The 15,191-nt window shown below is 40.7% G+C and overlaps 1 protein-coding gene across 13 annotated transcripts in view; it reads right to left on the bottom strand.

Moving 5' to 3' along the window:
- Positions 1–3,027: 3,027 nt before the first annotated feature.
- Positions 3,028–15,191, bottom strand: part of ANKHD1 (ankyrin repeat and KH domain containing 1) — a 213,748-nt gene continuing 201,584 nt past the window's right edge. For 4 of the 13 annotated variants that reach the window (XM_048862541.2, XM_048862544.2, XM_048862550.2 and 1 more), the window contains 6 exons: positions 11,668–11,856; positions 9,298–9,549; positions 8,746–8,808; positions 6,980–7,155; positions 4,052–4,216; positions 3,028–3,528 (listed from right to left, as the gene is read on the bottom strand). In XM_048862541.2, coding sequence (XP_048718498.1) covers positions 3,469–3,528; positions 4,052–4,216; positions 6,980–7,155; positions 8,746–8,808; positions 9,298–9,549; positions 11,668–11,856 — 905 coding nt within the window. In that variant the 3' untranslated portion in view covers positions 3,028–3,468. The remainder of the gene's footprint in view (positions 3,529–4,051; positions 4,217–6,979; positions 7,156–8,745; positions 8,809–9,297; positions 9,550–11,667; positions 11,857–15,191) is intronic. The other 9 variants (XM_048862545.2, XM_048862553.2, XM_048862548.2 and 6 more) reach the window with 6 other exon arrangements.

Raw genomic sequence — 15,191 nt, 5'->3', positions numbered from 1 at the left:
TCCGCTTTGGGAGGAAGACCAATGATTCAGAAATTGAGAGTTCCTAGGGGAAGCAGGCAGTGGTAGAGGAATAAAAAGGTAGGGTCTCCTGGGGATAGCAAAGCTTTGACTCAAGTAGGTCCAGTTTAGGTTTAATCCATCCTGGCCCACACACAAATATGTCAAATTCATGTGTTGAAATCTTAAAAAATTGCAAGGGTGTCATTTCTCTTTGCAGTCTTGGTTTTGCAGGGCCCTGTACAAAGTGCCAGCATGCAGACCCTCAGGCAGCCTTATGCAATCCCCACAGCAGAGCGAGGGTGTGCCTGGGAAACTGGCAGCCAAGCAGGCTGGGATGAGTGTTTTTGTTTTGGCAGTTCAGAGTGCTTGTTCCTCCCTACTTGTGTGTTTTGTGGCAAAAGGCTAGGCACTTCTAGGGCTGCTGTTTTCCCATGGCCAAACAGCATTCTATTACTCCCAGTTCAGAAATAATTCTCAAGCTCCACTGAAGTGAAGTTTTGTCATTGACTTGAATGGAGAGCTGGTATTTCACCCTCAGAAGGCAGACATTTCTGACCCATCTTCCTCTTCCTGTGCTCTATGATCAGGGATGGATTTTCCACCTATGGGAATGACTGGTCTGTCTCCTTGGTCTGGGGGAGGAGGTCTTGGGCAAAGAAAAGTGGAAGGCCTCAGTTCCCAATCCCTGTACATTGTACCATGCTGCTCACAGGGGTGGTGCTATATTGAACATCAATATTACTACTGCACTTTTTTGGGGGGGGGGGTCCCCCCAAGAGCAATCAGATTTCAAAACACCTTGGGTCTTCTTATAGATTCCCCCACTATTAAACATTGTCCCACTGCCTTGAGTTTATATAAAAATAGCAAAGGGAGTTTAGCTATTAAACTTGTTCTATGTACCACCACATGTTCATGGGACACCAAGTTCTTGGTATCTTTTCCATTGTGGGCCTGATGCAGGCTTCAAGAGCATTAGAATGACCACAGACTGAGACACCATGAAAGATCTCTACTTCAGGGCAACTCCATGACCATCACATTTTATTGACTTCCACTGGGTATCAGTCAGAACATAATTTGCTTCCCAATGTTTTATTGGAGATGTTAATAGTTACATTTGCTAAGAATGTGCAAAGTACAGGTAACTGTACAAATCTGAGTTTTGTTTCACATATTCCTCACTGAATAACTCCATAATCCTGGTTTTGTAGTTTGTCACACCTTTCCTCCCCCAAGTTTATGCAGCATCCAACTTCAAACTATAAGCTCTTCAGAGCAAAGCTTCTTTACTTGTTTCTGGGAAGCATCTAGAGTTCTTTTGGAAGCTCCAATATTCAGGAAGTATTAATACAACAATACAAATTTTTATCCTGTGCAAAAAACTCTGGAACTCGATATATCATATTTTAATTGGGTTAATATGCTATTGTAAACAGAACATCTGCTCTGCTGTAAAGGGGGTAAATTGTTAGGGAAAGAAATAGCATCTACAATGAAATGTGTTCTCGTGTAGGGACATTTATGTTCCATTCTTAAATATTAGTGGAATACCTCAGTATGTTCAAAAGGTTATTGAGATTTGATCATCTACTAGATCTTGGATACTATTTCTGCACTTTATGTTTTCAAAAACATTTAAAAAAGTGACCAGGCAAAAACATGCCACCACATGGTTTGCAAGGAGTGAACTCTCGGCAAATTGTCACTGAATCTTTTCTTCCGGTTGCTGCTTCCTCAGGCTTTTCCAGGAAAAACTGTATTTCTGCATATAGGGAATTGGCAGGAGGGGTGGCAAGATGGGGGAAGTCTGTCTATATTCAGACTTTTGCCTTTGAGACTGTAAAAAAGTGGTCCATGACACTGGGTACCCATTTGTGTAGTGTAGTTACTGGCTTGAGAAGTGGATCAGATCTTCACATTATAATTAGTGTGTCATTACTGAGCAAGAGTAAAGTATGATTTTAAGGCAAAAGCGTCACATTTCCAACCTGGAATGATACTCAAAGGAGCTTGCAAAACCTGTTCTGACTCTCAGAAATGTGATGATAAACTCTGATCATGTTTAAAGGGACACAAATAATTTAAGATCAAATATTGGCCGACGTTATGACTGATAGTGAAATATTCTCTGGTTTTCAGATATCTGTTTTCAGAAATCTACCTGTCACCAAGATATGTATTAGATCAGTGGTTTTCAACCTGTGGTCCACGGACCATTGGAGGTCCACAGATTATGTTTAAGGGGTCCATGAAAGGTTGTTGTTACCATAGTACAGTGGTTTTCAACCTGTGGTCTGCAGATGCCTGGGGGTCCACAGACTATGTTTAAGATGTTTAAAGAGGTCTGCACCTCCATTTGAAATTTTTTAGGGGTCTGCAAATGAAAACACGGTATTAGATGAAGAGATCCTTTGGTATGTAGGAGCTACCCAGGGTTGTGTGTTCTCCTGCTGTCGTCTTTGGCTATTAGGATGTCAAGTTAAAGCATATTCCCAGACCCAGAGCTGTACCTGATATAGCTGACACCAGTAAAAAATCCAAACAATTAAAAACAGGATAGCCACACTGGCTTGCGTGTATTAGTTGGATAGCTGTGTTACTCTGTATCCACAAAAACAACGAGGAGTCTGGAGGCACCTTAAAGACTAACAAATGTATTTGGCAATAAGCTTATGTGGGTAAAAACCCCACTCTTCAGATCAAGAAGTGGGTTTTTTACCCACATAAGCTTATGGCCAAATAAATTTGTTAGTCTTTAAGGTGCCACTGGACTCCTCATTTTTACTGGCTTGCATGATATTAAAAATGCAATGATATGAATGTTCACCAACCAGAAAAAGACAAAGCTAAGAGGAAGCAAAAGTATTTTCAAAGTTTTGAGAGGCTGTTACAAATGACAGTGATCCTCCCCCACCATCCTGCTTGAGTAGCTGACTGCGTCACTAAAGCAGTTCACCAAGTAACTGTAGCCATCCTGATAGCAAGATGTGGCCCTCCACCAAAATCCATACCACAACCTATAAATACTGTTCGTCTTTTTATTGAATATTCAGGTAAATATTTCACATTAATACAGGCTACATAAAGTGGAGCCACTATACGACATGAAATTTACTCAACTTTTTTCCTTTTAAGTATGTAAACAATTATACATGTATTTACCACCGTAAAAGGTTGAAATCATGTAATCATCTAGTTCTCTGCTGCATACAAGTAGCATTCAGTAGTGTTTAGCCAAAAGCACTAGGTTCATCTGATTTTAAGTTCAAAATGGCTAAACTAACTGGAGAACAGAATCAGTTGAATAGGTAAATCAATTTGTTCTTACACAATGGGCAATCAAATTTTCATTGTTACAGCCCACAGAGAAAAAAATTGCTTAGTTAGGCACATTAAAAAAATCCCCAGGGTTCTTCCAAGGTCATAGGTTTCCCAACAAGGCTAAAAAGGATAGACCCTCTTAAATTAGTTGACGTATTTGAGATGCATATTTCCAATGTGAGGTGCCCAGGTGCCAGGCCAAATCTGCAGTGGGGAGAAAAAAATAATTAAGAAATACAGAATATTAAGAATATGCCCAAGTGCAAAATTCTATAATACAGTTCAAAACTCAGACTTATTGTGGCCCAATTTTTTAAACCTGGGTGTCTAAAGTTGGACTCCAACATAGGAGTGGTCAGATTTTCAGAGGGGATATAGCTGTCTTCAGTGATGACCAGGTTTTTTGCATGAGTAGTAACTGGAAACGTAGAACCCGTCAGTGTGTATTATTAGTTTATCTTGTTCATAGCAAAGTGCTGAGCACTGCTGAGAATCAGGCCACTTATTTAGGACCCTAACTTCAGGTACTCAGGTTTGAAAGTTTTGGCCTGTAAACTGATCTTTAAAGCCCAGTCTTGAAAAAAAATTATGTAAACAGGCTCTCAGAATTTAAATACATGACAGCTGTTAAAATCTTTTGTTTTTCTATTAAGCACAAAAATATCAATTGAGAAACATGATAGAAAGTATCATTTTAAACATATGAGAAAAATACGAACAAATTTACCTGCTGAGCATCAGTACATTCTGTTGAATTTTGGACAACCTTTATCATAGGATTCCAAGCTGGATCTGGAGTATGAAGTCCATTAAAGAGAGGCCCTCCTGGGCCGTCAGCTAGCTGAGGATGAGAAGGTATTAGAGCGCCTCCGTACATGGAAATCGGTAGACCCTAAAATAGCAGAAAGGACAATCACTGTACAGTGTAGTGGTTACAGACAATAACACCAGTACATCACATACAGAGTAGTATCTGTCATCTCAAAGAATCCCAGAGAGTTCTACAGAACTTATGGGCAGAGATCACTTCATTCATCATTGAAATTAGAAAGAGGGGCCACTGTGCATCAGCAGTGCTACAAAGCAGTGTCGTAAGGAGAGATGAGAATGCCATACCCAATTCTAGGAACAATTCAGAGTAAAGCAGAAAGCAATTGATTTTACTAGTGCTGGAATTTTGCAAGGCTCCCCATTCCAATGTACTGCAAAGTATGAATGAAAATGTGTTACCCAAAACGTTCAAACTTCATTCAAATCCTTATGCAACATTAAAGTTGCACTTACAATCATCTTGGCATTCTGTGAAAAAAATGGGAACGTGGTGCTCTAAGCATCAAGTTTGGAATGCTCAGACTCCTTGGAACAGAGGTTCAAATCCCAGCAGAACTAATTCAGCCCTTCATTTTCCTGAGATACCCATATTAAGTACCATCATAGTTTGAGAGTGGTTCTTTTAGATGAGTCTGCAAAGCCAGACATTGTGTCTGTTCTACATAGATTTCATGTCAAAATGTGCTTGGGAAGTGCTCTCCTCTCCCATCAATATACTACTTGTCATCCTAACTGAGCTGCAGGGACACTGTGTATAGTTTGAAAGCACAGTGGGATCCTTTAAGATGGAAGGTACTACACAATATTTTAATGGCCAACTGGAATAATGATCCTTGAGTTCATAAAAGGCGTAGTGGCTTTCTTTTTAGAGCCTTACTTCCTTGGCCTCCACCATGCGACACAGACAGTTTTCATAAACATCTCCCTACACAGGACAGAAGGGGATACAGAGCTCTTTCGATACCTCCCTCCCTCAAATGTTTGTCGTCTCATTGCATATGATATGAAAAATCTTAGTCTTGGATTAAAATGACCATAACTCACGAAAAATAAAGACTGCAACAAAGTACCTTCTCTAAATGTAACTGTAGCAATATTCTGAGAAGACTCCAGACTACACACATGATCCTAGATATTCCTCAAATGCTTAAACTGAATTATGACAGGGCTGTATTCTGTTTTTGCCTTGTGCTAGCTTCTGATGTTAATGCCCTCTTTACATACACAATTCAACATTCTCCTAACCTCCTGCCACAGGTTATGAAGAAAATTACATGATATTCACATGCCTAATTTACATCTGTAACTTGTGCTAGAAGCATTAAATATTAACCAGCCTGAAGAGGCGACCTAGTTCCATGATAGGAAGGTAGGTAGGAAGGAATCTAACACAGCAGGGGAGAATGGAAAAGTGGAGGGTGTCACCAAGCAAGTCCATGTATAGGCCTGGGGTATTAGCAACTAGAAATAATTTTTAGTTTCAGTTATAATGTGCCCTCAGTTTGACTAGTGTGTCTCATATGCCCAAAAGCGTTTCTGGGGTGAAGGGGATGCTGTATGAATCCTCATATTTGCTACAGCAGAGGTTCTCAAACTGTGGTCCACGGACCACCAGTGGTCCGCAAGCTCCATTCAGGTGGTCCGCAGATAGTTCCCTATAAGGTGTGCGCCTGGGCAGCTTCACATGAGAGAATGAAGGGCCACCCACCTGATTAGTGGAGCCATGCAGGCATGGCTCAGCTAATTAGGTGCCTGGACTCTGAAGAAGACACACATGTAAGGTGACGTGGTGACCTTGGGGGGAACAGGGGATAGGTGGGAGGAAGCATGTGGGAGGGGGCAGTGCGGTGAGAAGAGAGGGTGGTGGGGAATTTGGGACGTGCAGGGCTGCAGCAGCCGGAGAAAGAAGTGACTTTTCCCAGCTCCAGGGTTGCGGCTGCCAGGAGAGAGACGGCCCTCCTTCCAAGCCTCAGCTCTGTGGCTGCTGTGGCAGGGGAGACCCCCACCCCCTCCTTCCCAGCCCCAGCTCGGGGGCTGCCACAGCATGGGAGAGAGAGAGGGCACACCTATTGCATTAGAAAGGTAAGATTACTGATATTAAAATATATGAGTTGTGTGCTTTTATTTGTAGAACAAAAAAACATTAATTATTAAGGTTTTTTAATATAGCGCTTTTATCCAAACTGCTTAACAATAGTTAGCATATGGTACAAAACATTTGGAAAGACCATGAAGTGGTCCGCTGAGATCCTCAGCAATTTTCAAGTGGTCCACGAAAATGAAAGTTTGAGAACCACTGTGCTAGAGCAAGGGTGTCCAACCTATGGCCCACCAGAGCATTTCATAAAGCCTGCAGCCTGCTTTAACACAATATACTAACAGCCGATTCATCAGAATTTTGTCATCATGTTTACATCATTTTAGTTTACACAAGTGTGTGAACAGACAATGCTGTACACAGAAACAACCTATCTAAATACATATGAAACAAGCTGAACTTAAAACAAAAAATCAATACAGGTGACTTTACATCACATTAAAATATTAACAATCTGTTTGGTGCGCACTAGGTTGTGCTTAGGTTTATGTGGCCCTCCTGTATAATAAGGTTGGGCATTACTGCACCTGAGAACATTCAGAGTTAAACAAATCTGAATGGACCAATGGCCTTGGCAAAGTTGCCCCAACTTGTTCCAGAGAAAGGGCTTTAATGAAGTCTCTCTTGACAGATCACTTCTGGACATGCACTGTCAGACAAGTCATCTGCAGCCAGGCAAAACAACCCAGCTCCTTATAACAAATTCAGCTTTCAAATATAACTTACTTTAGAAAAATCCACAAAGCTATTTGGCATAGGTTGGTGGAAAATGTTTGAGGGAGCCACGATTCCAGAATCATCTCTCTCCATTGGTTGATGCTGGGAAAATGTGCCCGGGTCTGATAATTGTTGATGCATTGGATGATTCCCCATTATAGGCTGGGACCAACCTGACAAGCCTTCTGGAAAGGAAGAGATTAAAAGTAGATGGTTATAATCAAATTGAGAACACTCTGGAATAAATCAATCAGCTACACAAACCATCTCCACACATGTTAAGGATCTCAGAAATAAGCATAACAATGACGCAAAACAAACTGGGGCATTGCTCTGAACAAATCACTTTTCAGACCTCCCCAAAACTCACTTGTATTCTACCCTCAGACCCCAATGACCTGTTAACAACAAAATATGCACACGTGTCCTATCCTCAGCTTCATGGCTCTGCCTACATGGCCCTCTCACAAAGACAGGCTGCATAAAGTACTGCCCATGTGAGGCCCGGCTGCACGCAGACATTTTCTTTCCCTCCCATCACACACCAAGTTAGGCACATTAGCACATTCCATATCCATGGTAATGCAAGGTGGGAGGCTCCACAGAGTCATGCTTAGGACAAGAGCTGGTATGAGGTGAAAGGCAGAGAACTTTCTGAAGACTGAAGTGGAGAAGATGGTGAAATCTGGAGACGTGGGACTGGGCCTGATATAAATTTTCTTTCATTCTCCTATATTCCTGCACCAAATACCAAACCAATATTTCAGCCCAACACTGAGCTAAGCTTTAATAGAACTGCGATCTATGAATATTGCCAATTTGTATGACAAGTTTATAAATTTAGTCTGAAAAACAGCCATGATGAGACCCCAAGGCTAATGGGATAATGTCAGACCAAATTAAAAAAAAAACCCGAGCTTTACAAAATTTAAGACCATTAAAATTGTCATTTTATTTTGCTACATACACAATCTCTTAAAATTCCTAATGAAAACAATCTGCAGCTTAAACACTGCACTTTGTGATTATCAGTAAGAACTTGAAAATGGAACTACCAAAAACTGAATATAAACCTTCAGCTATTTAGAAGTCTTTTTTTTTTTTTTTTTTGAAAGAAATTGCTGTTGCCTGGAACAGAACTTATTTCATATTATTCAAGAAGAGTTATGGAGTAGAAAAGTGTAAAAATTAAGGATCAATAACAGCACTCAATCTGAATGCCCCAGTTTTTATTTGCTTGTCATAACTGTAACCTTATTTTTAAAAATAGTTTGAATGACAAGCTACTAATTAATGAAATGCAACCACAGCTTTCAGACCGAGTTTTAAATTTGGAGACCAAATTTTGAAGAAAAGGTAAAAAACATTATTTGTTCTCATTCTGAAGTTACATTTCTGTTCAACAGATTTAACAGTATAGAAGATTTCAATCACTCTTTCAGAGATTATGTATTTACTGTGTACCTTTGCAGGATCTAAGCCAGGTGAAGAATTCTATATTATGAGAGAAAACTGCAATGGTTCTAGCAAAACAGATTTGGCCTGAAGAAAATCGGAGTCAGTCGTTACCCAATAAGGAACATTTTGACAAAGCCCACCCTATCTCTATCAAGAAATTTTTTAGAATCTTGGGGGTGGGTTACAGATTTCAGGATTAATCATGAAAAACTTGGTCCGTCAGCTATAACATCAGAGGTATTTATCTCTGAAAATCCTGCAGAGTAGCTGAGTAAATGAACAGAAAAGCAATTATGAAACAAAACCTAAAGAAATACCTCTGTTCTTCCGAGACTTGATCCCATCCCAGGTGGGATATTGAGGCTGTATTAACAGCCCATCTGTAAAGAAGAGTAGGTTTCTGGATTTGTACCCACATAAAGTGTTGCAAATCAATCACTTCTTTTGCCCTAACCTTCCTTTCTAATTGTGGTCCTTATGGGTCAGTTCCTCAGCGAATGAACTTAAAAGACTTCCCCAATACATTCCCTTAAAGGATCAGAATATGCACATTTCTGAACTCTTCTCTCTATCCCTGCCAGCTCTCTGTTTGTGACATCCCCTTGATATTCCTTTTAGTTTCTGCCTTTAAAGTAATCTTACATGCAGTTGATAAAGTATATTTTGTTCTCTGGTTTAGAAGGGAAGATTTTTTACATACAACTACCATGTATTACTTTATTATTTCAAATTTGATCCTCGAAAAGCACAAGTTTGGCATTTTGTTTTCCCCCTTGCTTCTGAGAACTAATGTAGTGATAGCCTAAAATCTGAGTTTCTTTTTTTTTAAAAAACAGAAAGCTTACTTATTATGTATGAGACTGACTTACCTGATACACTGTTAACTCCAAATGACCAGATACCACTATGTCCAACAGGAGCCGTAAAGTTAGTTCCTAAGGGGGTAGGAGTGACAGAACCTCCCTGTCGAATTCTAGCAAGCCTTTCCGTCCCAATAGGAGGTGGTACCTTTCGATCTTGATTTGTGCTACCTGCTTTTGGCTGGCCCAAGTTAGAAGGTGCAGAAGCAGCTGAAAGGGGTGAAGATGATCCTGATGAAACTGATGGAATAGGAGATTCACCTGGTGACAAAATATTTCTCTTGCTTTATTATACATGGAACACTAAAGTAATGTTAAATACCACAATTTCCCCTCTAAACTGCCAATCCATATTCTGTAACAAAGATTATGAAAGGTGTAAAAGTTTATTGATTTATAATCCCTTGGAGCTAGTGAGAGAATTGGAGTTACTTATGGCAGAATAGTCATTAGACTGATTTCTGTTTGGCCCACCGGAAAGATCCTTCACCAGTGATTGTGCTTCTTAAATTAGTTGCACAAATGGTTACAACCACAGGATAGTCTGACATTTTCTAGATCTTCTTGTAAATATTTTAGATTACTAGACAAGGACAAAAAACTGGAAGACTTTATGAAGAGATCTGCAAATCTTGGCCCAAATTTTCCAGGCACTCAACTGGCCTTGTTTTCAGAGGTGCTGAGCATCCCCAACTCCCTGTGGGATATAGACTCAGGGTGCGATTTTCCAAAAAAGCTCAAATGACTTAGAAGCATAAGTTCCATTGACTTTCAGTGGGACTTGTCACAGGTGTTTTTGAAAACCCCACCCTTAGTTTTGGCACCCAAGTTTATTTTGGCCTTTGTACTCAGAGTTGCCATTACTAAGATTCTGAATTGCAAAGACCCAAACTTCTCATGTGGCCACTCTCTCCCAGATTTGCTCCATAAAAGGAGAACCTCTCACTGTCATTTCAGACAATTTAAAAATGTCAGTGAATTTTAAGATAGACCTCTACCCTGATATAATGTGGTCCACGGGAGCCAAAAAATCTTACCGCGTTATATGTGAAACTGCGTTATATCGAACTTGCTTTGGCTCCCCTGCTCCTTGTCCCCTAACCACCCCCTCCAAACCCCCCCCATCCCTAATCACCCCCAGGATGCCACCCCCACCCAACCCCCCTGCCCCCTGTCCGCCCCCGACTCCTATCCACACCCCTGCCCCCAGACACTCACCAGCAGCAGCAGGAGGTGGAGCAACTTGGCCCCAGCCCGCTCCTCTCCACCAGCTCCCAGCTGCAGCGCTCCGTTTCCCACTGCCGGTGAGTGCAGGGAGTTGGGGAAAGGATGCCCCCCCGCACTCACCGGTGGCAGGAAGCGGAGTGCCGTGGGCTGGGGCCCGGCTGCTCTGCTTCCGCCACTGCTGGTGAGTGCGGGTGGATATCCCTTCCCCCAAGCAACATGGCTGGGGCCGGGATGAGGGAAGTAGAGCGGGCTGCTCCCAACCCCTCGCTAATCCCCTGGGCCACTCTGGGCCTGCGGGGCCCCCAAAAGTGCCCCCACACAGTTCCTACCTCCCAGACCGTGTGTGTGTGTGTGTGAGAAAGAGGCTTGCTTTATGGCGTTGTATGTGAACCCGTGTTATATCGGGTCACATTATATCAGGGCAGAGGTGTATATAAAATATTAATTGTAGAAGTCTTATTTTAAAGGTTTTGAAAATGAAGCATAATCCAATCTGAGAAAGTCACGCCAATTTCATCTGATGCAGTTTTACACTATAAGAAAGCTCCCCGTGTTGTGAGGACACAAAAATTAAGCTTCTCTTCACTGAGTTTAAGGGTACATCTACACTGCAAAAACCAACAAAAAACTCCCCCAAAAAACAACCCCTGCAGCAGTGAGCCTCAGAGCCTCTGTCAACTGAATTGGGCTGGTGGGGCTTGGGTTACAAGCCTAAAAATTGCAGCGTAGACGTTCTTGCTCAGGTTGGCACAAGAATGTCTAGCCCCACTCTCCCCTTGCTACTTTTCAGAGACGAGGTCCAGGCTGAGCCAGAATGTTACTTTCCGCCCCATGGTGCAAGCTGGAGTCAGTTCACCTGGGCTCTGAAACTTGCTGCCACATGTCTTTTTTTGCAGTGTAGACATACCCCTAAGCCTCCTGAAGCTGCGTCAAGACAGGTAATACTAATGGAATCTATGGCATTTCACATAAGAGATCCATAAAACTTTTTGTGATACCATTTCACACATTTCCAATCTTTACTGAGGCTAAAAGCAATTACTGATAATAGTTTCTAAATCCACTGGTTGCTTTCCCCTCAAAGTCACAAATCAACTGGTAGCTAAAGACAATAATTAAAACACTAAAAATGTATAGATAATTAAGACAGACCCATGAAGTTCCTACATGAATTTGTAGCGCTCGTCCAAGGATGTGGTGAAAAATGCTGTCTGTTAAAGCTGGGAGTCCCAACAGGTGCTGGCCCTTGAAGATAAACCCGTTGTATGTTTGCTGAAAAACCGGTCAGAGGAGCTGAAGAGGCAGCTGAAGAGCCGTTGGATGGATCTAGAGAGGGTAAGCCTAAAATAAATGTAAAACTTATGAAATATACCTATTTGGAAAAATACTTCATGGCACCATGAAGATTCACTGCTCCAAATACAATTTAAACTTAGTGTCCAGTCACCCTTTTCATGGGTATTTACATGTGTAACGAGTTTTTGCAGGAAGTGGAATGAAGAGGCTGAAGGGCTGCTATATTTTAATCAGCCTGAAACTTCTGAAGTGCACAAGTTCAGCACCGTCAGTTTCAGATAGGCTAACATGATAAAAGATGCCACCTTTATTAATACATTACCCTTGCAATAGTAGAGGAAAGAAGAAACATCTAATATCAATAAGGGCTGCTGCAGGCAACATACTAAGCAGCATGTGAACTGGTTTAGGTCATCAACTTCCCACTTATGTATTTTGCCTGATTACTGCATCATACTGTGGAGGAATAGTAACATGCTTAAATTAGTGTCAACTTATGCCATTTCAAATGTGTTTCTCTGGCTGATTAGACAAGTTTGCATAATGAGGATCAGTAGCATGAGACTGTGTCCTAATGCTACATGAAAACTATGCTCAAAGTCCAGTTTCTCAAGGCTCCAAGATACTTCTGAGAGATTCTGTTTACCAACTACAAGGGTTAACTTAACCTGGATCATTGCTACTCCAGATCTTACGGAAGACCCTCAAAATCAGATTCCACTGTGAGGGCGTCTGCTGTGTGTGGTTTCAAGGCATTGTGATGGTGTTACAGCTCAAGGTATGCCAGCTTACTGTAATGCATTTTAATCTAGGAAACACAAACTGGGTCCTCTAAAATGTAGAGGAAGCATAACAAGTGACTGAAATGGATTCCTTCTGGTTTTGTCTGGAGCCTTCTAAAAGGAGCATGCAAGTCTGTCCCCAATTCTGCAGACTGCTTGGACTAGCAGACATGAAAAGCGAAGGCAGGACAAAAAGACAGTTGTCCTGAATGGACCCAGAGCCATAAACCATGTCAGGGAATCACAAGTATCTGGAAAGAAAGTGAGCAAATTGGGAATCTCTGCTTTCAATCTTAATTTTCGGTATCAGTGGACGGGGAGAAAAGTACCCAAATTCTGCTTACGACATGAACGTTCTCGTCAAAACTCCTACTTTAAGACTCAAGCAAGTGAGGAACTTAACTGGGCTTTCTGCTCCAACCCAACTTACAAAAGTGAACTCCAAGAGACAGTTTGTGGAAATCCAAGTATTCTTAACTGTTTCCCAAATGGACAAAAGAACTTTAGTGAAGAAGAAACTTGGAGAACAAACCATTGCGGAGTTTTACAGGTGCAATGTCATATCTAGCAGCCATTTTGATAGATCTCACCTTACTGGTACAACACATAAAGATACTGTATACTGGCCCACCAGCAAGGACTGCCAGACTGCCTAAAGCCCAGGGATGTTGCATTCCACAGCACAGTAGTGTAAGTCAGTAACAAATGGGACTTTTTGACTTCACAGAACTATGAGAAACCTGTAATTCAACTATATACCATCAGCTAAACAAGCTCCAATTTCGATAGACAGAAGAACACTCTTTCCTGTGAGTCTAACCTGTCACTTCAGCCTGAGGTAAGCACCCAAGTAGTACATCCCACTTCATCTCAGGATAGATAAAAATGGATTTAAAACTGGATTTTTAAATTAAACACAGGTTTGTTATTAAAAATAAGCCTATTTAAAATTTGAAATTATGACAACCTATGCTAAGGCCTAAATTTACTCTAATCCACTAAAATAATTTAAATTAAATAAAAAAAGTTAAGCAGTATCTATTTACTGCCAAAATTTTAAAGAAAGTCAAACCACTGAACTGGTGAGCACCACTAGAATAAGAGTTCGCTGAAGTGCTAAACCAGCTTCTGTTGGCACTAGCCTCTTCCACAGGTGCAGAGAAAATATTGTCTTCACTTCGGTTCAATGATTAGTTCACTCAAAGTTAAAAAACCAATAGAAGATTGAAAAAAAAAGAGTAGGAAAGCTTGTTTTCCAGTCTATGAATAAAAAGGAGGTGTAAGGATAAGATCCTTTTAAAATCCTGAAGGACATAATGCAAGAAACAATCAGTTCAATTAACTGAAGATACTTCCTTTGTTTAATAAATCTGTTATATTTAAAACTAAAACATGTGTTGATAAAACTTTTGATAAAATGAGTTATTTTTCCATTTAGTTGAATTTGAGTTCCCAACCAAACAGAACTTAACACAAATCACAAATTAAAAAAAAAAAACGAGTAAAGAAATGGATTATTCACCATTTTCTAATATAATAAAGATTAAGAATCTGAATAAATGCAAATTAAGCTATATAACTGTTTAAATAAACATATACAGATGTGTATCCTGGTTTGCAAAAAGCATTATTAGTGTAAAGGCTATATTTAGTTGCAACTGAAAATGTCTTAGGGCTTGCCTTCACGTACTTTAATGAAGACACTACTACGCCAATGGGATAGCTTCTCCTGTCAGCATAGTTAATCCATCTCCTTGAGAGGTGGTAGCTGTGCAACACAGCGCTGTCGACATGGGTGGTTAGGCTGGCATAATTACGTTGCTCAGGAGTGTGCATTTTTCACACCCTGGAGCAACGCAGTTATACTGATATAGATCTGTAGCGTAGACCTGGCCTTAATGGTTATCACCAACGAGAATTAACCTTTCTTTAGGAAAATAAAAAAATACAAATGCAAAACACGATTAAAATTGATTGATTTAAATCAAGATTTCCTGCTTGCTAATTTAATCACGATGTAAATCAATCCACCCTGCTTTATCCCATCTAAAAGGCTGACTTCAAAGTCTGACTAATGAACAGAAAGGGACAAGGAGGGTGACATTTATGGAAGTAAATGAAACTGATTGTGCTAGTTGCTCTCCTATACACACACATCTGTAAGGGGATGATGCTGGAGCAGGCCAAAGACCACCGACACATTCTAGATCCCAAGACCTGGACAATCTGAATAGATCTGAAAAACTATTGTTCTTGTTACTCACCATCAACTTAAATCCTTTTCCCTAAGAAGAGACAAGTGAACACAATCTGAAGAGCTTCAGATTCCAGGCAGGGTGGCAGATCATGTAATTGACTAAAGACCAGACAAACTTTTACTTTTGCCTTCTGGTTCTGTGGTTAGAGGATGTAACAGACCTCTACATATGGGAATGCCAACTATAGGACTGGGGAGAAGAGGTGGCACAACTTTGTTTTTTTAAAGCATATAATCAATTTGTAAGTGCCCCAGCCAAATTCCAATTTGAATAATCTTCAGTCTGTCAAAATCCCCTTGTTTCAATTGAAAAAATATTCCTCACTTTTCTTCCAAGAGAC

The sequence above is a fragment of the Caretta caretta genome, chromosome 8 (assembly GCF_965140235.1).
Source record: "Caretta caretta isolate rCarCar2 chromosome 8, rCarCar1.hap1, whole genome shotgun sequence".
Classification (NCBI taxonomy): domain Eukaryota; kingdom Metazoa; phylum Chordata; order Testudines; family Cheloniidae; genus Caretta; species Caretta caretta.
The sequence above is the reverse complement of the archived record's forward strand: the minus strand, read 5'-3'. Positions and strand labels throughout refer to the sequence as shown.